At 41.6% G+C, this 25,250-nt stretch overlaps 2 protein-coding genes across 3 annotated transcripts in view; both read left to right on the top strand.

The window, feature by feature from the left end:
* ARIH1 (ariadne RBR E3 ubiquitin protein ligase 1) overlaps positions 1-25,250 on the top strand; it is a 90,289-nt gene that overhangs the window by 8,427 nt on the left and 56,612 nt on the right. The gene's annotated exons all lie outside the window — the stretch shown is intronic.
* On the top strand, positions 6,528-11,412 carry LOC137158370 (uncharacterized). The gene is made up of 2 exons (XM_067556137.1): positions 6,528-9,247; positions 9,855-11,412. The coding sequence occupies exons 1-2, from the start codon at positions 9,172-9,174 to the stop codon at positions 10,811-10,813; spliced, it is 1,035 nt and encodes a 344-aa protein (XP_067412238.1). The 5' UTR covers positions 6,528-9,171; the 3' UTR covers positions 10,814-11,412.

Raw genomic sequence — 25,250 nt, 5'->3', positions numbered from 1 at the left:
CATTAAACAATGGTTTTCCGTAGATGTTCTGGTTAGTACAGAATGTGCTGATTTCTGGCCATGGGTTTTATGAAATGTCCTCCGTGTTGAGTAGATTCAATATTGTTGGCAACCCAGTCAAAATGTGTTGCCCACAGTAGGATTGATTTGTCAGTGGCTACAGAAGATGCTGGTACCATCATGGCTTGTATTAAAAATCTTTCTTAATGTCAGAGATGGAATCTTGAAAACTTTACATAGTCAAAACTGCCTGACACTAGCATTCTAAGTAGAAGTCTGTTGTAGGAATAGGCGCATTTAAATCTAATATTCATTGTGTTCTCATCTGGCCTAGTAGCCTGTGTGAGGTAAATTGTGACCCCTTAGAGTTTGTCTTCTCAGTGAATACTTAGCTTATAACGAAATACTGTTTAAGGCTCTGAGTATTGTGATGCTAGAAGGAAATTCTTTATTAAACTTCATGCTTCTGTCATATGGTGTTTATAAGGTGTTTCATTATAGCAGGAATGCATTGTGTTTCTCAGGAGGAAGGCAATTTTCATTGTGACAAAGCTCTCCTATAAGATCTGCTTTGTGTAATTACTGTGCAACTTTTAAAAATGATTACATGGTACTTGTTTGTTGAAGTCGGTCAACTGGCTGACCTGTCAGTTAATGTCAGAAGTTTTCCACTGCATAAAATAGCTGGCTTTTTTAATTAAAGATAAGTTTCTTATATGATGGTTTAGACAAAACAAATCCTGCATCTTGACGGGATTAGATTAGATGATCCTTGCGGTTCTTTCCAACACTATGGTTCTATGATTCTATATGTATTTTGATTTCTTTTCTTTAGCAGGATATACAAGTCCACTATTTTGTACAAGTTTAAGTAATAACCTGAACTTGTGAGCTAAGTGGCATATTTTGTTAATGCCTTGGACTTCTATCTCTAGCAGCAAGTTAAAATTCTGGCTCTGGTCACGAAGGGAGGAGCGGAGGGGGGAAGAATTTGCTGGTCTCATTCTTGCCCTTAGTTTCATTTTGCAAAAATCACCACACATCAGTGGGATTGGCAGCCTTCACTTGAGAAGCCTAGGACTGCACTAGGAGGTTGATGCAGGTCATCACCCAGCTATATTGGAGATGCTTTCATGGTGCCTGAAAACATGGCCTTTCTCTAGCCCTTGTTAAATGTTCACTTCCATGAGCCCCAAAAGTCACAATTTTAAAAAAGAAAATAATAGGTGAAACATACTAATATGTAGCTAGAGCATTTTAATGAACTAGTGCTTGGCTACTGTTGGTTCTCCCAAGCTGAAATGAAAGCACTTAGCATGCAAAGCTATAACTTATTACTAAATCAGTGGATCACTGTGTGCCACTGCACATTTACAGTTGAAACTACATGGTTTTTATGGTACTCTTAACTTGGAGCAACAGATGTTTTCTTGGACACGACCTAACTTGGCCAGAAGCATGAAACTATAGCTCACGTTTTGATGCGTGCCACAACTGAGGATCAGCATGCTTTTGGTATCTTGCTCAGAGCTATATAGAAAGCAAAGTTCAGTTTAGGAATATGAAGCACTGAGTTTTGATGTGACAGTGAGTCTCTCATTCTGGGTATATTAAAATTATACCTGGAAAATGACAACATTCGTCTAAAGTAATAACCATTAACTAAAAGGTTAAAAGTAGTGTTATAAACTGCATCTTCAAGTCCCCCTGCCAACTGTTGTGCTCTTTCATGTTCCTGTTCTGAAAAATTGTTCCTCTTATCTTTGTGAAAGAGCCATCTCAATAGAAGAAACTGACTACACAAAGTGGTGTCAGATGCATTATAGAAAATTTATCCAGCTTGTTTTAATCTTTCACTTGTACCCTTGCGTTGTAACAATGGGGGTTAAAAACCTTCATACATAAGTGATAATTAAGATGGTGCCTCTTAATGAAGAATATACTTTCTTGTTCTACAGGCCAAAGTGACTTTTTGACTGGGGCAATTTAGTTTAAACAGAGTGTAGAAGCTTTGTGTATATGCAAATGGATCTGGATTTTGAAGTGTAGCATCTGGATTTGCAAGAAAATTGCAATCTCATTGATTGCAAGCTTGCACACAGGGATTGTAGAGACTCTGTACTCTGGCATATTTGAACAAGGCCCAGGATATCCATTCAAGTTGTGTTCCATGTAGGTGAGTATTAAAAACCACAAAACAAAATAAAAAAACTTCTACCAAACTTATGTGGGATGCTGATGGAGTATTAGCATAAAGAGGAAGTGTCTGGCTCAAATATTGTCAAGTATTTGAATTTGGCTTTGTAGTCTGATTTGAAAATAATAGTTTGCCAGTGAGCACATCACTATTTGGACCTTTTTTGCTTGAGAATATTGAAAAGCCAAAGGTTTTTGTCTGATCTGCATTTGGCTTCTTCACCTGTCAGTCTTATTCTGCACAACTTAATTTTTTGGTCTTGAACTTTGAGCTAAGTTATTTTGCATACACACATTCTTGTTTTTGTTGGTTTTCCACATAAATCCCATTCCTGTATAGTTTGTATTTTGCTAGAGTTCATTGTCGTTTTCTAAACACTTGAAATGCCCATATCTGGAATACAGACAGGTGGCTTTCAAACTATTGTATTTACATGGCATAGTTCAGAGTACTTATTCTCAGTATTCAAAATACTTTGTTCATGCAAATATAATGAATTAACTTTATCTGGATACAATGGATCAAGCAACTGTTTGCACTAAACTTTTCCATTTCTCATTGTTAGTGGACGTAGAGAAAACTTTAGCTAGTATCTAAACTTGCAACTATAAAGCAATGTTTAAGTTCATGTTTATTGCCTAAGGCTGCAATTTGCAAAAGCATCTAAGTAATTTAGGAACAAGTCATGGAACTTGAGCTCCATAGACACTTTTGAAAATCCCTCCCTTGGTAACCTAGCTATAGGCACCTATTTTTGAAAACCTAATTTTAAAAATTAGCTTGCACGTCATGGTAACTTCTGGAAACACTATCCATTTTGCCAGTCTCTATTTTGAAGACGGGCTGATGGTGCTACTGTCTTGGGCAGTGATAGGGAGCTGATAGCTCATGAGTGTACGAGCATCCCCATCTTCTCCAGGAAAATTATGAAGTCAAACAAACTGAGCTACTGGCAGGTAGAGCTGCCGCACAGCTGTACCGAAGCTGTGTCCTTCCCCCTGCTGCCAGGAGCTGTCACATCAGTCCCCCATTTTGCCTGGCAGCAGGTGCAGGCTCCAGTTTTTAACAGACCTGTGGGGGAAGAAGAGGGATCCAAATGCTGCCACTGGGGTAGAGAAGCAGTTGAGGATTTTACAGCCACTGCCAACGGGAAGTGACTGATTCCTGACAGCAGTCTAGGAATACCGAAAGAGATCACCTGCTCTATACAAGGAGACTTAACTAGAATTCTGCTCTTTTGGCTTTCCCTGGCCTGTTGGTGTTCACCTACTGAACTCAGCTATTCACTCCCGAAAGAGTGGCTTCCCTCCCCCCATTTTTCAGGTGACTTCATTTGTATCTGTACTAAACAAAAAAACTTGTATTAAGAAAATGTTTTAACTCAGTCTTTACTGTCTGGAGACCTGGGGGAGCAGTGTGAGACTCTTGACCACTTTCCCCCAGACTCTGTTTTAGGAGTAGCTGTCGCTTGAATGTGAAGGTTAGAGTGAAGTGTCCAGCATGCAAGTGAGGAGCCTTTTGTCCTAGCTGGCTCACCTCTATCTCTAACTTCTTGGTCTGAGCCAGCCCACTCTAAATGTGTGGAAGCATCTTAAGAGTATCAAGTCTGAAGAAATGGGGGTGGAAGGGGCTGGCGGCAATAGCAGTACATGAGGCTGTGTAAAGCATGGTGGGAATCCAGCTGCTTCATAACTTGACAGACATATCAAAGGAAGCCTTCTGCAACTGCATGAGCCAGTGACTTTATTTGGTCATTGCGATGTACGTTAATTTGAAGACCTGGCTCATGGGTGGTGCAGTCCTGAGCCCTGGTCGGCCCGCCGGCATGGCCCCGAGCATTGCCATGGCCCAGTCTCCATTACCTGCCACCCATGAGGGACAGGAAGTGGTGGGGACACCATGACCCAGGTGTCCGGCGGTGGGTTTGTGGCAGCTGTGCTGGGGAGCCTTAGCTTCCCCTGGCCTATTATAGCTGCCGACCATGGCCTGGCTGTACTTTGCAGCACCATGCTTCATCTGTTTATTCAAGCCTTGGAAGTGCATAGTTAGTCACTTGTAAGGGAGCCATGCTCTTAAGATACTTCTCCAACAGGCGAAGCTGGGTGAAATAAAAGGTTCCTTGCTGAGCAGGGAGCTGTGCGTGGACAAAAATAAAAACCCTTGCAGTTGAGAATTCTGACTTTTGATGCACAACAAAAATGTGTGAGCAATTGACTAAACTCACTGTGCAACTGCAGAACTGCATGCCAACTGGCAAAATAACTTGCGTATGATCTCAAGTATTTAAAATTTGGATCTGCCCCATCCCTTATTCAGGAGAATGTAGGAAGAGACTACTTCAAAAATTAAAATGAAACCATCCCAAACCTTTCCACTTCACCTATTTGCTGTCTTCACTCATATCTGCTTAGTACCCTGAAAGGACAAATTTTACAGCTCAGTACTGCAGAGCCAAGATAGTTGCTGAAGAACTAAGCTATTTTCTGCCTTGTGCATCAATGAAATAGCCAGTGGAGTTCAATTCCAGCATGTTTAATGTTGGTTATGATATGAAAAACATAGTTTAGCTCTTAGATACTGGATACATTTTTATAATGCTTGGAGATGGAATATGCATATATGGGGAGACGGGAAATAATTTAGCACAGTAGGGTAGTTTTATGCCAGGTCTATGCTAGAAGTGATTTGCCCAGTGAACTGCTTTGCCAGTAGAGCGTATTTCAGGCCCCCCCCCTCTGGTTTTGCCAGTAAACGACGTCTATAGTGGGGATTTAGATGACAGCTGTCAGACTGCACCATCATACTCCTGATTAACATGCCAATGCCAGCAAAAGCACAAATAGAGGGGATGGGGGAAACTATATATTTTTAATAAATAGGGAATGTAAATTTTCCCCAAATTACTCAAGCTCATCATTGTCAGTTTTCCTGTTTTTTGCAGACATCCTGACAGAGCTAGGCCTTTAGGAGGAGGAACTTGAATGAGATGAAAGTAGCTGAGTCCATGCCTTGTAGATGAGCTTGGGAAGGGTATTCCTTGCATGGGGATGTGGCATGATGTGGAGAGGCTTGTGTGAGAAGCTGACAAATGAGTTGATAAAGTGGACATCATTGCTGGGCCAGGGGATATGGAAATATTTGACATTTTCTTGTTCAAGTGTGCACATGAATAAGTCCATTGAAACAGATATCACAGTGGGGTTATTTCACTGACGGTATCATTCCTATGAGTTCTTTTGGTTCATGTGGAGAGAAATGGCAGAATACTTACAGGATAACAAGGAGGTTCTTGACAAAGAGTGTAAGTTTCCTTCAAATTTTACTTAGTCAGTTTGGTGCTCATCAAACTGAGGTATTATGGGAATTACTGATAAGCTTCCCATTACGACTGCTTGTAACTCTAGCAAATACTTGAGGTTCCAGTACTTAGGCCTTTCAAGCATGGGATACCAATCCGGACAAATTATGCATTCTGTTTGTGATATGAACGTATCATAGAAGATTAGGGTTGGAAGGGACCTCGGGAGGTCATCTAGTTCAACCCCCTCCTCAAAGCAGGACAAGCCCCCATTAAATCATCCCAGCCAGGGCTTTGTCAAGCCGCACCTTAAAAACCTCTAAGGATGGAGATTCTACCACCTCCCTAGGTAACCCATTCCAGTGCTCCTCCAATCTTCTAGGGAAAAAAGTTTTTCCTAATATCCAACCTAGACCTCCCCCACTGCAACTTGAGACCATTGCTCCTAGTTCTGTCATCTACTACCATTGAGAATAGCCTAGCTCCATCCTCCCTGGAACCCCCTTTCAGGTAGTTAAAGGCTGCTATCAAATCCCCCCATATTCTTCTCTTCTGCAGACTGACTAAGCTCAGTTCCCTCAGTTTCTCCTCATAAGTCTCCAATTTGTCCCCATCCTTTCTGTAGTGGGGGGCCCAAAACTGGACACAATACTCCAAATGTGGCCTCACCAGTGCTGAATAGAGAGGAATAATCACTTCCCTCGATCTGCTGGCAATGCTTCTACTAATGCAGCCCAATATGCCACTAGCCTTCTTGGCAACCAGGGCACACTGTTAACTCATATCCATCTTCTTGTCCACTGTAACCCCCGAGGTCCTTTTCTGCAGAACTGCTGCCTAGCCAGTCGGTCCCCAGTCTGTAGCAATGCATGGGATTCTTCTGTCCTAAGTGCAGGACTCTGCATTTGTCCTTGTTGAATCTCACCAGATTTTTTTTTTTTTTTTTTGGCCCAATCCTCCAATTTGTCTAGGTCACTCTGTATCCTATCCCTACCTTCCAGGGTATCTACCACTCCCCCCATTTTAGTGTCATCCACAAGCTTGCTGAGGGTGCAATCCACCCCATCAATAAGATTATTAATGAAGATGTTGAACAAAACCGGTCCCAGCACCGACCCCTGGGGCACTCCACTTCAAGCCTTTGTCAACTAGACATCAAGCCATTGATCACCACCCGTTGAGCCCGATCATCTAGCCAGCTTTCTATCCATCTTATAGTCCATTCATTCAACCCATACTACTTTAACTTGCTGATAAGAATACAGTGGGAGACCGTATCAAAAGCTTTGCTAAAGTCAAGATATGTCAGAACCAAGGTAGCTGCTGAAGAACTAAGCTGTTTTCTGCCTCGTGCAGCAATGAATAGCCAGTGAATTTCAATTCCAGCATGTTTAATGTTTGTTATAATATGAAACACACACAGTTTGACTCTTATGGATCCTGTACAAACATACAAAGCTACTACCTCTCACTTGTGACCTAGAATAGGACTTGATCTTTGGGTTTGTGGCCTCTATATCGCCAAGTGTTCGTCATATGTGCATACGTATACACTTTTTAACTTTTGGAGAATTGCTGTATGGCTGTTCCAAAATCTTATCTACATCACAGCTGATACCATTGGAGATGGCACCTGTTCTTACTTACCAGTAGAAAGCAAACATGAGCACTGTTCTGTGGCACTTACAAAATAGTAAAGTGGGGAATGGCATGAGGGAGGCGGAATAGTCTTGGCAAACAGGGACTGACTCTTCCAATATGCTGTTGTAGGGAGGAAGAGTAAGTGGGTGAAATTGGCTCTTCATATTGATCTTGTTCATATTAAGTCCACAATCTGCAGTCCATTCAGGTACTTGGATCCGTTATGTGGACTCTGGTGTTTGGAACTCTAGTAGTATGCTGAGGATTAGGGGACTGGAGAGAATGAATTGAAGAAAGATTAGGAGTTAAATATATGTAAAGCTTGGTTAGGAGAATGGTGTGTGTATGTGGGGGGGGAGAGGGGGGAGGTACAGTGGACACATCTGAAAGGGTTTACATTGTGAAAGGAGGTGTAACTAGGGACTAATGGGATGAAATTGAAATAATTGAGCCTGAACGTAGGAGTGGAAACTGCTTAACAATGAAATTAGACTCTAGGACAGTCTCCCAAGGAAGTGTCAGAAGCCTAATTTCTTGACACATTTTAAACCTAGACTGGACAAAATCCTAGTGAAAGTACCAAAGGAGTCCAATCCTGCATTGGCAGAGGGGGTCTGCATAACTTCGTCTCTTCTATGATTCTGTAAACTAGGAAGTTCTGATAACATGACATGGCCCTAAAACAGAGGGAAAGTTCTGAACGCATTTTTCCAAACTGATACCAGATCTGTCTTCAACTTAATTGTCAGCTTTCAACACGATAGAAAGATTTTGTGTGGTAAGAACTTAAAACCGCCTGGCAAGTATCTAAGAAATGAGGGGTGGAATTCTTCTGTGCTATTGCCATAAAGGTCCACAGAACAAACCTACCAGAAGATGCATCGTCAGTGGCCAGAGTATTTCGACACATGAATTCAAGGCCTTCTGGGTGGATTGAGTCAGCTTTTTCGGTTTTATGTTTTTAGATATGAACTAGCAAGTGGTTTTAAAACTTTTTTCTTTAATAAGTATACATAAGATTTTTAGTACATCTGTGCTTGTTTTTAGCTTTGAAGGCTCTAACTCAAATCATATATTAAACAAAGTTCCTTACCTGTATTCCTGATACCTGAAATTAACACTGAATATTAAAAATGCAGTGTGTACTTTCTTAGGTTCTTATGTTTCTGTCAGCTTGGGCAAGGAAAGTTGATGGTGCATAATAGAGGATGCATCCCAGTTTTGGATAAGCTTTTCTGTTAACAGTTGGGATAAATGAGGTTCATAGCCAAGTCTGTCTTAGCAAAGGTGCTTTGTGTGTACCATGATCTAGATCTTGAGGGCTGTTGTATTATAGACATAAGATATTTTGCACTCAGCTGGGCGTGGTGTGATCTGAAAACAGGGTGGATAAAAATCAATGATTTTTAAAAAAACAAACAAAAAAAAAAACCCTGATTTTTTAAAATTTAATCATGTTTTTTATTTTTTTAAATCAATAAATACTAAATTTTTCTCCTTTAAAAAAAGTTACAATGAAATCTCATCACAAACATGCTAAACCTACACTTACAGTCTCATAAAAATGGATCAATGGCTCTAGTCTGTCAAGCTTAACTACCAGCTCTTGCTTCTTGAAAGCTCTGGGCTTTCAGTTTCTGTTTCTCAGGAGACTAAAGTCACATGTGCAAAGAAAGACAAGGGCTGGGATAGGATTGTTGTTCCGTGCTCATGTGGTGGTGGAGCTGGGCTAAGCACGGCAGAGGAGTTTAAGAGACTGTCTTAAAGACAGAGACAGAGGACGGATGTAGAGTAGAATGGAACAGTGGAGTGGACTGGAAAGGAAAAGGGAAGATATTATTCAGTACACACACAGCTTTCTGTATTCACCCACACTTTTGCCACAGAAAAACTGTCATGGCTTCTGGGCGTAAGAGAGACCCTATCTGGGAATATTTTGAAGAAATTCCTTCCGTGGATAAAAAAGGAAAACGTGTCAAGTGTAAGCTGTGCAAGAAGGAGATGCAGGGCCTAGTTGCAAGAATGAAATATCACAATGAAAACTGCTTTATTGGGAGAAAATGATGTGGATGAAGATGTGGATATGTCTGAAGAACAATGTGGATCAACTGGTTAGTAACTTAAATAATTCACTTTGCCATGCATCATTCTTCAAGACTCTCTCTATGCCTTTTAGTATAAATGTGATTTAACAAGTAAATTCCCAAGCTGTTTGCTATGCTGGATGTTGCTAGAAAAAAAAAATTTAGCTAAGCTAATCCTTATGGCTTGTTTAATTAGTTAACTAGGTTTAGAATCTATCACCCAAATATATGATACAGAAAGCTGCGGTCAGAGAAATCTAGAGTTGCCAGTTGTCACTGGGTGTCATTTTCTTATTTTATATTACATAATACATGTGCCTTATTTTGGATCATCGTGGCCACAGACCATAATGGTGATGGCATAAGTCTATCCCTCTTTTACTTCAGCATAATTCAGCTTTCCCAAGGGAACCCCATCCTATACTTGTTTTCTCAAAAAACAGAAGTGCCAGTGAGTTCTATGGGGCTTACTTAAAACCAAGTGCAATCTAAGTGCAGTCAGTCTTAGCTTTTTTGGTAATTTGGAATTAGATCTTCATCCTTGCTGAAAAAAATGTAAATGATTAACTGAACAATAGAGTGAGAAGAACTGAGAAGAACAACTATTCAAAATCATTTTTGAATTTTGTTTCAGGATTCCATTTAATCCTAAGAGACTTTGACTGTGACTGTTTGTCTGCAGCAACTTCAGAGTCATCTGTTGGTACTTTTAGCAACAGTGCTGCAACTAAATGTATTTCAGACAACAAAATATCAGTAGCAAGCAAAAGATTTCAATCATCTAGTAAAACCACCACCATGAACGGGTTTGTAGTAAGGACCAGCAAATACCAGCAAGACACCATAGATGAAAAGATTGCTCAGCTCATTTATGCCACAAATTCTCCTTTTTGCATTGTTAGCAATAAACACTTCATTGACATGGTTGAGTCCTTAGAACCAGGCTACACTCCAGCTGGTAGAGCAGACATTGGTGGAAAGCTTCTAGATACAGCGTATGAGAAGGAACTTGAACAGTGTGCAAGAAATTCTGAGGGGAAATTTGCCAGTTTAAGCCTTGATGGATGGAGCAATGTACACAATGATCCAGTAATATGTGCCTGTGTGACATGGGGTTGCCTATCTTTCAGAAACAATAGATACATCAGGAAATGCCCACACAACAAAATATTTGAAAGAAGTGGCAGTGAAAGCTGTAATAAATTGAACAGAAATTTAACTGTCTGTGACAATGCTGCAAACGTGGCAAAGATAAGATACTTAAAAGAAGAAACGGAAGGATGCTCCTTAACAACATATGGCTGCAGTGCCCATTTAATGAATCTTTTAGCCAAAGACTTAAGTACGTCTTCTCCAGGAATAAAAGAAAATGTTGAAGTCGGAAAATACTTCTGGAACAACCATATTGCCTTAGTTTCACTGAGGAGAGCAGGAGAATCCAAACTAATTCTCCCTCAAGATGTTCGATGGAATTCTGTGGTTGATTGTTTTGAACAATTTATTAAGAACTGGCCTATTCTCATAAAACTTTGTGACGACAACTGGGATAAAATAGATGGAAGTATCTCATCCAAATATCTAACATTGGATTAAAGAGGAATGTAGAGGATATGCTCAGTATACTGAAGCCTATATCCATAGTCTTAAACTTCAGAGAAATTGTTGCTGCATTGCTGATGCTGTCGAAATTTGGAAGGCACTTCAAGAAACATTGAAGAAAGAAATACCTCACCAGAAAGTAAAACTGCAGGCAATAAAGAAGCGAATGGATCAAGCACTAACTCTACCTCATTTTCTTGCGAACATTCTCGACCCCAGATATAAAAGTAGATGTCTAACTTTTGAAGAAGATGATGCTGCCAGGCATGGGCATCTCAAAATCACTCCTCAGTTATGCCAGTCACAATACATTTCAGGGCTGGAGCAGAACCAATTAAACAGTACATGTTTACTGATGATTTGAACAAAGTCACTGCCCTGAATTGGTGGAAATCATTAGCCAGGCACCTTGAAACAGAGTTCCTTCAGCTGCTTAGCCAATTTTTCACAGCAGTAGCTTCCTCTGCAGATACAGAGAGAATATTTTCATCATTTGGTATTATTCATTCAACGCTAAGAAATCGACTGGGAATTGGAAAAAGCAGGAAAACTCGTATTTCTGTTTCAGTCTATGAATAAAAATGACAGTGGGAGTGGGGAAGATGAGCTAGTTGTAGAAGTTTTAAGGACAGCATACATTTAATGTTGTGGTGATTTGTCTGTTAGAGTTAATAAAATTTGAAAGTTTAAAAAAAAAAAAAGGGGGGGGGGGGAGTTCAAAGACAGCCGGCAACTCAGGAGACTGCTGCAGTTGCAGATGTGAAACATTTATGTAACATTTAAGATTTGGTATAATATGTAAATGCTATAGTGTTTGTGTGTGTGATTTAGTTCTTACCATTCCTAATGTACTGCTGCTGCATCTGCAGCTTGACACAGGTAATGAGTATTCTGTACTACTTCCTAAATTAATAAAAATCAAGTTATCTAAAAAATTACACAGTGTACCCTCCTAGATGTTGGAAAATACTGTATTGAGTTGTAAATTAACATGTTAGTGATCAGATTTGCATCATTGTTTAAGAAATATGTGAAGTATCCGTGGGAAACTTGATTTAAATTGGTGATTTTTTTTTTTTGGTGATTTAAATCATTGATTTAAATTGCCTTGATTTAAATCAATTCACCCAGCACTCCTTACTATGCTATTGTAACTAGCCTTGGAGTCCCATTCTGGAAACTGGCTCTGTAAATAACTCAATATGATTCTTGCCTCATTTTCTCCCTGAATCTCTAGATTTCTGTTGATGCACTTTTGCACATCTTGCTGTTACCTTTCTTTAGTTTTTGCCATGGAACTTTCTGATGCCTATAATCCATCTTCCTGTAAATGTGGCTGTTTCTCCCTTTGTGCATAATGAGAGACTAGCAAATCCTATCCTGCTTACCCCATGTCATAGGAATACTGGCATTGGAATGAATGTGGTTATGTTGTAGCAGCCTTCTCTCAGCCACTGATCACAACAGAAGTTAATACAAGTTGGGTATGCCAAAATGCTGTATCATCTTGGGGCGATTCTCCTTGGACTTCAGAATGCTCTGGGTTTTGTCCCTCTGCTTCAAAGGGCTTTTCATTCAAGCTAGTCATAACCTTCATCTCCAGTAAAATGGAGAAGGTCGTAATAGCAACTCATGAAAGGAGGGCCTGATACTTATTTGGTGACTGGTTTGACCAGACACTGTCCAGGGTGTAGGTAGATTACGCAGTCTGGAATATGGCATCTTGAGTCCCATTCAAAGTATGTTGGTGGCAGTAAAGGAAAAGTGCTGCTATCTTCAGAGTACAAATAATCTATGGAAACTTTCCAGCTATCGATGAATGTCCTTAATAGAAGTACAGTGGGCAGGACTACATGCAATCAGCTCCTTTTCTGTTGTAGAAATTCTTGGAAACCTTGTTGGCAGAGACAGTAGCACTGTCATCTGACATAGGTCAACAATGCCAGTCTCTTGAAATGTAGCTAGGACTGAACTAGGCAACCACCCCATTTCCAAGCCCATGTGGGTGTGTGCCACATAGACCAGAGACTTCAGAGTAAGTGGTCCCAGGCAAACACAAGCATCTCAGCAAGATACGTGTGAGCAATTGGAGTGCTTTACAAATTCCAGTTATAGCTTTTACACCAGGCCATGTAATTAAGTTAGAATGCTGTTCTATGTAGTGCTAACCAGCAAGGATCCAGAGGAGCATAGTAAAAAAATGTTATGGGATGCTGTCAACTTGAAACTTGAGTTTAAAAAATTTTTCCCCTGCCAATCTCAGGCGTGGTCTACACTTGAAGCGAAATTTGGCGCCAGTCGACGGGTTGGAATCTCCCATAGACTTCCTAAATTCTAATTAATTCCACTATGCTGTGCTGACGGGAAATGCTTTCCTGTTGACACATCATTTTTGTTTTCGGGGATGGATTTATTGAGTCGACTTCCGGATTGATTGAGCAGGTCTCCACTTCTACTCAGTTGATCCCGAAGAATCGATCCTGCAGCGCCAGGTGTACGTCCATGAGGGAAGACATACCCTCGGTAGCTTCTGTCACTTTCCAATTTTTAAAGCTCTCTCCTTTTGTTATGTCTCTCTCTCTCTCTCTCTCTCAACAAATCAGGGTAATGCTAACTATATGGGGAAATAGTGAAATGGAATGCACAAAGTACTGTCAAATGCCCAAAGTAAACAGGATAAAAAAACTTTTCCTGGTCTTTCTTTTATAGAAATCTTAGTGTTTAGTAGTTGCAAACAATAGTAGGTAAAAGAGTTTCACAAGCTGTCAGATTTAGTCCTCTGCCATTTTTTCCCCTTCTCTTCCACTCCAAAAAAGGAGTAGTCTAGCAAAGAAACTTTATCCCTTCTGTAGATGAAACTGCCAGATCCACAGTTCTCTGAGGAAGGTGGGAAGTACATCCAAAGGCTTTTCAGTTGCAAGATAATCAGTGGGACACTTGTTGAAAACAATCTCTCACCAATATATTTGTGTTTAGTACCTGAATGCAAGGGCAGCACTTGTGAATGTATGTTCCAGTCACGATCAACCTGATAGGGCATCTGTCAGGTCAGATATCCGTCTCTGGTTTCTCTGCTACACAAATTAACCGTGATGAAGGACAAAATGGGATATTTCTATTCTGGTAGCCTTTGAGCTGACCAGATTGTGATGGGACTTCTCTCCAAGCGGCATGGCTGTGCACTCAAACTTGCTGGTGGCTTGGCTAGTAAAAGGGAATACATTCCGGTGTTGAGTGAATTGCTTGAAAGTCAACTGGTGTGTTGAGCTGCTGCATGTCTCATACCCACAGGCACTAGAGCTGTGTCCTGACTTTAACCTGCCTCTTATCCTGTCTCCGATTATGGATACATAGGGACACTGTTTGCAACCTGATCCCCATGCACCTTCTTCCCTGAGGTCCAGGTTATATTCCATGGAATTGAGTGTCTTCAGTGCTGTCTGTCTGACGTGGAAGAGCCCAGTCATCACACCAAGGTGTAACTCCAAAGGCTGAGGAACAAAAAACACTTGGCCCCCAGGCAAACACAAGGAGACTTTATTCTCCCCATCACTTTCTCACGATGTGATCACGCATGGCTCCATCGTCCTTCCCAGTTCTTGAATGACATACATTGACTTCTCCAGGATGCTGCTTTCTGGAACCAGAATGTGATGGGACTGCTATCAGTAACTGGCTGAGAGTTGTTGACATCACTGCACTGTTGCATCATCTTCTGTGAGTGTGTTACAAACGTGAGACTCCCAAACAGACAGTCTCCCCTCCCCACTGGAATTCCAGCTCTTGCCACAGATTAACTTCAGAACAAGAAAATCAGGAATAAAGAAACCGGTTGTCCAGTGGCTAGTACAGAGGTATGGGAGTCAGGACAGATGGACTCGGTGAATTAGCAGCAGAGCAAAGCACAGTGACTCAAGCATTACACTTTTTTGGAAACACATTAATGGGGTTTTTTGTTTTTTTTGGACTGAAAGTCCTCTTCACTTGCAATTAATGAAGTTTTTTGCAGTAGTTGGGGTTGTCCATCCTCACTTCATAGGGACTTGAGGCTTCATTAATGGTGAAGAGGATGCAGAGCCCACTTACATGGGGAAACTCCACCAACAACCCCTCTGGGGCATCACTCACTCAGCTGGGCTGGCTTGTGGCAATGGGGTGGGAAATGCTTTTAAATGGGTTTTGGAAAGCCGTTTTGAACACCCTTTCGGTTAGAGCTGTGTCCTACATAACTGTTCAAGCTGAATTAGTATAAACTTTTAAGGTCAACTATTGAAAATTACTGTAGAATGTGGTCCACTTCCCCTTGTACATGGGGCCCATAAGTTCAAAATACTCCATTAAAATACAACCAGAGTGCCATTTCCCATGATGGCTCTGTGATGGCTATCTCACTCCATGATGTCCCTTCCATTCATGTGCAGTGATGATACCACATAAGTGATGTGCGCGGCTTGACATTTGTGATTAAGACACTGGACTAGGACTTGGTGTCCGGGTTCAATTCCCAGTTGTAACACAGAGTTCCTGTGCAACCATGGACCAGGCCACTTAATCTGTTTCTGATCTCCATCTGTAAAATGGGGATAATGATACTTCTGTCTGTCTAGATTGTAAGCTCTTTGGAGCAGGACCTGCCTCACTGTGTGTGCAGTGCTTAGCAATAGCAATGCAGCTTCCATCTTAATTGGAACCACTAGGCGATCCTACAATACAAATAAGAATAAAAAGGCACCTTTTTATAAAAATAAATTCCAGGTATGCATTAGCTTAGCTTTGCACCAGCAGATCTCATTTCCCCCGTGTAAGGTAATCAGACAGCCAAGGCCTCCCCTGGCATCCTAGAATCCTGCACAAGTAATGAGATCCTTACTAGCTCACTACTTTAAAGGATGTAGGTCTCTGCTGCAACAGCTGGGCTACACTGAAAGCTTACATTGGCGTAGCCACATCTCTGAGGGGTGTGGATTTTTCACATCCTGACTTAATGCCTGGTGTAGACAGTGCATGTTCGCAGCGCGCACTCAATGCGTGCTGGCCTGGACTAGACAGAGGAGGTACTGCATCTCTTGGGGAGAGAAGAGGCTGTGCAAGCACACCTATGGACCAGCCGTAGAAACAGGGATATATATGAAAAGATTGCGTGGGGGAAGTCCGTGGGTGTGCCAAGCATTCTTCCAGGTTAACTGAAAGGAAGAGTTAACTGCCTTTTTGTAGCAGTATCTGCTACATACAGTGGAGGGTCTGTCTTGAGCACATGGTTGGTCAGAGCGAAGTCCTGGATCAAGGGATTTCCCCGATTTGTAAACAAAGGGGTTTTTATATTTGCTCTCCATGCTGCATGTGTTGGAGAAAGCCAGAAGAAGCAGTTGAGTGTTTGACCATGAGAGGAAACATAGCTCCTTGGGTAGAGAGCTTGTTGTAGTTGGCGCATCCTCGGGGACTTCTGAGCAAGGAAACTGCCTGCTCTTTCTACTGCATGCAGGAAAACAGGACTGGGTGTATGCATTTGTAAGTGACAAAGAATGTGTGACTTGTATGTTGATTTCCCATCCTAACAAAACAACCCTGCAAGGCTCCACATATTGAGTAAACACTTGGGTCCAAGGGGCAACAGTAGCATTTGCTAGGAACTAAAATTATACCTGGATAAAACTAAGGGCCCTTTGCACCTCAGAATTGCAAAACTCACTGGGGTCCCAAAGTGGGGCATAGTATGGAGCTTCCAGAGGCGTCCTATCCAAGTGACTCGTGGTGCATTAACCCTTGTATGGAGTGTTAGTCTTAGGATAAACATTGTTTCTATTCTTATAACGGGTATACAGTACTAAGATGCTGGGTTACATTCTGCTGTAATGGCAACCTGTCATACTATTTTACAGCCCTATGGGTGACACCACAACAGGTACTAACAATTGTAGAAATCTGGAAAGGGTTAAACTGAAGAACTTTTTGCCAAGGAAACAATGAAGTTCAGTGATGCTTTGTTTTGAATTTCTTGAGAGAGTCCAGTCACTATATATTTGAAAGTGCCTCTATATTTGTGGGATTTTCTTCTAGAAAATCTAGTATTCTTTAAGGGCTTGGCTTATCTACACTAAGATATGTACCACAATGAAATGCTAATGATAGTCAGAACATTCCTGAATGCAGATCTGTAAATATTTCAGCTGAAAATCTGTTCCTATTCTGAAACCATTGATCCTATCTTATAAAACAAATGTCAAAATCTGACCTTTTTAATGCTTTGCTTGCCTGTAATCCATATGCAGTTTTTAATTCTGTGTTGTGATGCAGTAGCAGAGCTTAGGCAGTTGTCTAGATGCTTGAGGAGCTGGACAAATCAAACTTGTCTCTAATTGAGAAATGTTACTAGCATAGAGGCTGCAGTTTTAACATTCCTCACCTGTGAATTCATACAGGCATTGTCATTTGTGTATTCAGTGTTTCAAGAGCTCGATGAAGCAAAGTAACCTTGTTGTGCTTATTAATGGTTAACCTAAAACTTTCCAAAGGGCTCAAACAACAAATTATGAAGCAGTTGATTACTCTTGCTGTCCATTATTGAGTTACATTAGTGATGGCTATCTTTTGGTGCCATAAACTGTATCGTTTATAGAAATATTGAACTGAATTCCAGATCACTGCTCTGATTTGGCAGCTTTTTTTCAGTAGGCCCTGCAGCAGTGTGGGCCTTTAGGAAAGACTTGGGTGAGGACAGTGGGGACCTTGCTGATGAGCTCTGGAAAGCCAATTGCAAGCTTAGGAGTGGCATGCAAGAATGTATGGAAATGCTTTGGAATGACAAAGCAGGCAGATGAGACTGACCTCATTAGCAGGGTTGAAAGGAGCAACTCAAAACTAGAAAAGGCAGGTAAGTAGGGCAAGTTAGAAGGCTTGTTTACACTGCAAGCCAGGATGTGAACCTGCAGTGCACCACCTTGCTGTGCGGTAACTTGCTGCGTGGACACTGCTATGGCCCACTGAAAGTCCCGAGGTGTGGCCTGGCTTGCTATTAAGTGTAAGGACATTATTGGGTGGCAAGCTGGTGTGCTGTAGATTCACACCCTGGTTTGCTGCACAGTAACTTGCTGTGTAGACAAGCTCAGTGTTTAGCACAGCTTTGAAAGTGTTAAGTTCAAACTTGAATTCAGGAGGAGAGAGAAGGAACCAATGGAGGGATTCAGAAAGGGTGGCACGGTCAAAAAGAGAGGCAAGGTATTTGATCTTAATGACTGCATTTTATGTGGACCGGAGAAGGTGAAATGGCTGCTGAAAGCCAGTAAGGTGGAGCATACAAGAATCCGGATGGGAAATAGGATGTGAACAAGCTTCAGCTTTAGGGATAGAAAGGCTACACCTTAGCCAGGAAGAAGTGGCAGGATTTGGTCATGGCTTGGGGGTGTAGTGCTAGAGAGGAAGGAGTTTTCCCCAGCTTACAAGCCTGAGTGACTGATGGTGTTCAATGATAGAAAATTGGGGTCACAGCATGTTAAGCTTAAACTGGCAGCGAGAGATTTGGGAAAGGGTGTCTGAGAGAGGCAGACATGCAGAATGGGTAAAAAGGAGTTAGGAGTGGAGAGACATTTACAAGTAATCCGCACATGAGCCACTGAAACTACCCAAAGGTGATGTAGACTAAGAGGAAGAGGAGGTGGCTACAGATACAGCCCTATGTTGCCCAATGGGAGAGATGAAGATGACCAGCCAGGAGACACTGAATAACGGAGAGCCTTCAAAAGTAGAACTAAGAGAAGAGGATAATATCGGTTGTGGGTCTTTGAGGTAGTGAAATTGTGCTGTTTGACCCTAGAAAGGCAGAACTGCAGGCAAGAACAAATTGGTGGTGGAGGAAGTCCATGTGGTCTCTGGAAACTCTAGAGCAGTGTTTCTTAACCTGGGGTTTTAGAGGGGTCGCAAGTGCAGAGCTGGTATTGGGGGTGGCAAGAAAGGCAATTGCCTGGAGCCACAGGGGCGCCATGAAACTAAGTTACATGCCTCAGCCCCGTGGGGGTGGGACTCAGGCTTCAGGGGTACAGTAGTTTGGAAAGGTTAAGAACCACTGCTCTAGAGCCCTGCAACAGCAGTTGAGCAGTTGGAAGTTGGAACTGAGCCAGACTTGGGATTTATTTTAGTAGAGTGGCCTTTGTGTGGGAAGAAGAGCAAAGAGCAGAGAGGAGTGGGAGGACTTGACAAGTCTGCAGAAGTCAGCGAGTTAGCAGAGTGGCAGAAAAGTGACCCTGGTGGATTTGATGTCACAAAGGATCAGGTAAGAGTTTAAAGGGAGTGAGGGATAGGTAGTGTTAAATGAGATAATGTGGTGGTTGGCAAGAGGAAGCTGACATGGAGAAGGATGTAGGAGTAGTGATTAGCCACTCACTCAGCCTTATCTTCTCTATTTTGATGAGTGGGGAAGTTGATTGGGTTTGAAAGTCAATTTAAGGAAATGAGGAGGGTAAAGGGGGGAGGATTAAGGGATGAGACTGGAAGTCTGTGAAAGCTGAAGCCAATGTAAATTAAAGTGGCTAATTATAGGGGAGAGCCAGGTGTCAAATCAGAGGAGGGCAGTTGACAGCTATAGGTAGGGAGGAGAGGGTGGTAGTTTGATGCAGTGTTGCTTGGACAGGGCAGATGTGACAGGAGTGGGAGAAAAGCATTCCCTCCATGTATCTGGGGGTGATTCACAGACGTTTTTGGTTGATGAGAGGACACTGAGTACAGCTGCAGAGGGAATGTCAGATGGGGAAATCCTGGCTTCGGTGAGGGCATGGAGATGGAGGGAGCAAAAATAAAAGATGTGAATGGTATTGGGTTTTTTAGATGAAGCTGGTATTTGAGAATGGGGAAGGATGAGAATGCAGGTGAGGCTGGAGATTATGGGCCAAGATAGACTGGACAGGTGGCAGGCAAAGATGTGGCTGGTGGTGAAGTGAATGCTGGCTTGGGAGAAATGAGACAAAAGGTGAGGAGATGGCAGAAAAGGACAACATAGATGTGGGGGTAGATTGGCAGGAGGTGGGAGAGTCTTGTGGAGGGGACCATGAGATAATGAGGAAGAACTGATAAAAGGATGGGAGGGAAGGGAAAATGAAGAGTGGGGTAGAGAGAATGGTAATAAATGAAATGACTGGGTGGTGAAGCGATTGACAATGATTAGGCAAAGGATTATTAGGTGGCTATTATTTTAAATTATTGCAGACGTCCCCAGACAACTCAGTCTGAGTTTGTTGGACAGTTTGCACATTTCAAAGCCATGAGTCCTTTTAGTATTCAAATCCTGGAATTACTTACCTGTAAGAAATAAGATCTTAATTTTGCTAGGTAAGATGAAAGATGCCTGTGGCTCTGGGGTGTTTTCTGTAGAAGTCCCCTGTAAGAATAAAAGGCTTCTTTCACAATTAGAGGTCACACAATAGAAGTGTAAAACAAATTGAGCCTTGTTCTGGTGATGTGATGTTAGTATGATTCAGGCTAAAAGAAGCTGTACACATAACGAACAATAAGTGCATGTCATGTTTAAGCTTTAATTCAGTGATGTGGGTGGTTAGGATGGGGGAATACCAAAATAGCACAGGTGACTAGGTTATTGTCAGTGGGTAGTAGTGTAGGTTTCAAGTCAGCTACTAACCAAACAATAGAAGCAGGTATATGAACAGTGTCTCCTATCAGTTGCCCTCTTTTGTGTGGCACTATGGGACTTGAGCCATTGCCATCATTAGGAAAATTTAAAGCCCTTTATTCACCTAAGTAGGAAATTGTAGATTTATTGAGATGTTTATGGTTTCTGAGCCACTCTTGTTGGCTTTGGTGCATTTTTATATTGGGTATTTGCATCAGTCAATCCTGACTCCCATTTCTAAAATAACCGAGTGGAAGAGTGTGCAACCCAGAGATGGTCCTGGAAATGAGAGTAACTGGAGGTCAGGAAGCTTGATAGCTACTCTCAAACTAGTCTATGAATGTGCGCAAGTGGCTGTGGGGGGGACAGGCTTTATTACATTAATCAGGCAATTAAAGCTTTATCGTATCCTCTCATTTTTTACAAAGGTTTTTATATAAAAATGAATTGACCTTTTAGTGGTAATGTTGCTAAAATACCCAGGGAATAGAATTTCAGATCAATATGTGGGCCCAGAGCAAAACTGCACACCCTGACCCTGACCTGTACACTGGTTTTACTAAGACAGATCAGTGGCTTGGCAGAGGTAGGATTTTAGGATGAACATATGGGAAACACCATCCAATGCTATTCCACATATGCTCAAAAATGTTTGGCACTCTGATATTGGCAAACTTGCTAAAGGTTGACTGATTTAAATATTTGCAGCACGATTCTGATACCGCTTTATTAAAGGAAGATGTCTGTGGTGGTTGGACACGTGGTTGGCTGTTTCAAGCATTTAACTTTGTTTCTAAACTGCTCATCTTACAGAGGCTTGTCTTTCACCAGCTTATACAAGATGTTATTGCCAGGTAGAACTTTGTATTTTGTATGCTCAAACACCTACTCTGAAACCAGCTGTTGTCATTTGCCATGGAATTAAATACCACCTTGCTTCGTGTGTATGCCAGTGGAATGTAGCGGCCTGTCATTCAAATACTACAGCCATTCGTGGAGTTGTAGAGAGGTTCAGGCAAAGTCAGCATTTTGAGGGTCTCTGCATGATTGACTCATATATGCACAAGTATGACAAAGGCATAGATTGCATGTTCTGATATAGCTAAATTAGAAGCTATATCAGAAACCCTTAGCCATATAGGGGCCAAATCTTTGCCAGTGGATGTTGTGAAGGCCAAGACTATAACATGCTCTGAAGTGTCCCTAGCCTCTGTTTGCCAGAAGCTGTGAATGGGTGACGGCATGGATCACTTGATGATTACCTGTTCTGTTCATTCCCTCTGAAGCATCTGGCATTGGCCACTGTTAGGAGACAGGATACTGGGCTAGATGGACCATGGGACTGACCTTGTATGGCTGTTCTTATGTTCAAATAAGGCTTAATAGTGGCTGTATGTTCTATTTCCTCCTGTCAGTTTAACCTTTTGATGCAAGTTGTAGAAAAGCGAAAGCTGACACATTTAAATAAATGCTGAATAATAAAAATATCCAAGATGAGGAACTTACCAGTGCCCTGTCTTGAGGGGGTGGAGGAGTTTTGCTGGGGAACTAAGCATGAGCTGAATTATTAAAAGGCTATTTATGTGTACTGAACACTCAGATTGGAACAGCAGGTTCTCCCCAGTGTGTGGTGAGAAGCTGATTCTTCAAATACATTTTTGTCTATAATCAGCCAGAAGTTAAACTGCCTAGAAAACTCATCTTGAAACTGAATGCAGTGACAGATCAAATACTGCAAAATGTCACTCATCAACAAATGCTATTTTCAAAATTCCCATTTTAAAGTGCTGTTTTCATGATCTCTCCTAAGCTAGTTCACCATTCATGTATACTTTTAATGTACATCCAGGGCTTTAACTTTTCTCTTTGGGAGAGAGTGATTTTACCCTTTCACATCCCCTCCTTCATATGGGGAACCACAATATAGGGAAGGGTTTTATTTGGTAGCCAAAAGAAATTGAATCCAATACTAATTGGATTTGTAGCTATAAATACAATCAACACCACAACATTTAAGCAGTTTGTTTGTACTTCAGTTATCACTTCCTAGTAGAAGTACTCCACCAAACCTGCATTCTGAAGATTTTAGGATGCCCATCTATCCCCTTGTTTCCTGCATTCTTCTTTTCATGTTTGCTCTCTACTTCTGCTATATCCACACATCAGAGATAGGAACGTTAGTGGAACTCCTTTAGAACAGAATGAGACTTCAGAAGGTGACAGTCCTTCAAAGTCTGTGAAGCAATATGGAGTTTCTTCCCTTCTTCTATAGGCAGATTTACTGTACATATGTTCTACTAGAGTTGTCAGAACTTATTTTTAAAGTATTGCTGGAATTTTTCAACAAAAATGGCTGCTTCTTTCTTAGGTTTTCTTACTACCAACATATCCATTGCTTGTTGACTAGCTTTTTGTGAGCTGTAGTCAACCTTCTTTCTAGGTTTAAGCATATGAAACTAACAAGTGACTGGTCTTGTGTGGTAAGTTAAAACTGTTTTGGCTTTCGTCTCAAACACTGAATGAAAATCTAATATTTGAACACAAGTTAGTCTCTCCCTTGCTTGCCATCTGTTTCTGGCTGCTTTATTTGGTTATTGAAATGTGTTTTTGTAAACCGGAGACCTCCTAATAACCCACTTCTTCCTGCTGCTGCTTCAGACTAAATCCTTATCTTTGCATCACCTCAGCTGGCCTCTGGCAACTGTTTCTGGTGGCACAAACAAAGGATTATAATCTTGTGCGCAAGAGAGTAACTCAACCAGTAAGGGAACAAGAAACCAAGATGATATGTAGTCTGAGACAACTGCACAGATTGGTGGGGTTTTTTTGTGCAACTGCATATTAGTAGAGCCATGCAAATCTGTGGATATCCGTTTTATGTCCACAGACCATTTTTGTGGAGTGCAGATCAGCTGCAGATACAAATTTTGTATCCGTGTAGGGCTCTACATATGAGGCTGCTAGTAGTCACTCTTTAAGTAGCACAGTCCTTTAATAGCAAAGATTTTCACATGTGCATTTAATTGTGGCTAAAATCACCTGGTGATTTTTACCAAATTAAACCTTTTAAACTTTTCTCCTCCCTGGTTTTCAGGGTGCTGTTTGCTTAATTCATGGACAAAGATTTTACTGCTGTTAGCATAGTAAGGATGGAAAGACAAAGCTGTTACGTCTTGCCTTCTGTAACAACAAAACTACCGGCTAAATTCTGAGTCTTGAATCTTTGCTGTGGAAAGCAGATAATCCAGTTTTTTAGATCTGGTAGGAGTTTGGTATGCTGCCAGTAAATCTTTGACTTACACTTTTAATTAATTTGGTAGTAAAGTAGCTAAGGGAAACTAAACACCAGCAGGTTTGCAGAAGTGAACCTCTTTTCTGACCACAATCGCATTGCAACACACTGGGCCTATAATGTGACATCAGTGTCACAGGTATAATTATGGTGTAGCATGCCCTTTTGTGCCACTGAAGTCTTTCACCACTGAAGGAAGACAGGAAAATAGTTTCCTTTGTTACATTGCTGAAGATATCTTGGGGAGCCTGACTTAAAGGATTTGATGTAGAAAGCTGCAGTCCCACTTCAGTGGGAAACCAGCAGAATCCACAAATGAAACCAGTTCATCTTTCAGTCTATCAAAATACTTACTGTAAAATGTCATGTCAAACAAAGTTTGTTCACCAAAGTGCAATCTCTATCCAAAGCATTTGAGTAGAAATTGTTGCTGACCTTCAACATAGCATACTTACTGGTCTTAAGATGTCTGATGCGTCTGTACCCATACTTAGTCCGTCTGTTTTCCCTCCTGTGCTAAACAACTTACTACAAAAAGGGTCCATCTGTCCACTGCCTTTGTGCCCAGTAGATCTTTGAAATGATTAATGGAAACTTGCAGAAGAGTGATTTCAGTGGTCCAAGGGCCTGGTGGGCTACTGTAGCAGAGGCAGGACAACACTTCAAGGTAATTAAGACCATTTTAACACTGTATTAAGGAAGGAAAATAATTTAGGAAAACATTGCTTCCTTATGCATCCTTCTGGGAAATAAACTGCAACAGGAAGTATTGTAGATTACATTTAAGAGATTTGCTTAGAATTCTAGTGTAAGGCAGAGCTAACCATCTTTAAAACAAATACATAGTTTAAATCAGTGCATGATGCTGTTGCGATGATTAGCTGGAGAAACCCATATATGGCATTTGTGTGATATGCCTGGCAGGACACTGCCTGAGAGACTGAAACAAAGAGCCTTATTGAAATAGAAGGGAAGTTTTTTCTAAAGTTCAATATTTAGTGATAAGTGCTGAAATTGTAACTTGTGACCTAGGCAGTCTGGAGGTAAATCAGCTCAAAGACCAAAAGGGCACTGTTGCAGGGGCTGGCCCTTTCATGGGATTAAGGAACCAGTCTTTCCGTGACAGGGTCTTTTCAGGAGAATAAGCCAACCCAGATCCAGCCAGGTGACTGGGTGGCAGTTAGCTCACTAAGGAACATCTGGGCCTAATAAAGACTTATGAGGGTTCAGTCACAGAAAGCCCCAGAATGCAGAGGGGAAATCTCATGAGAAAAGGAACTTTTCAGGGGATCTAGTCAGAGAGCTCATCAGAAAAAGGGGGCCTAGGAAAGGGAGCATGTTCTAAAAGGACTACAAATGGCAAAGCCCTTGGAAGGCCCAGTCCCAACAAAAGGATCTTGCCAGACAACAGCAAGAGGTCCAGATGGCTGGGGGAACTACATGCCGCTCCAGAGAAGAGCTGCATCAGTTTGACCTCTGAAGGGGCCCTGAGTCCACAAAAGGAACCTTCCCCAGGTGAGGGC

Source organism: Emydura macquarii, unplaced genomic scaffold, assembly GCF_026122565.2.
Source record: "Emydura macquarii macquarii isolate MOO-44397 ecotype Brisbane River unplaced genomic scaffold, CSIRO-AGI_Emac_v2 contig_1644, whole genome shotgun sequence".
Taxonomy (NCBI): Eukaryota; Metazoa; Chordata; order Testudines; family Chelidae; genus Emydura; species Emydura macquarii.
Note: the sequence above shows the minus strand (reverse complement) of the source record. Positions and strands in the feature narration are given on the sequence as shown.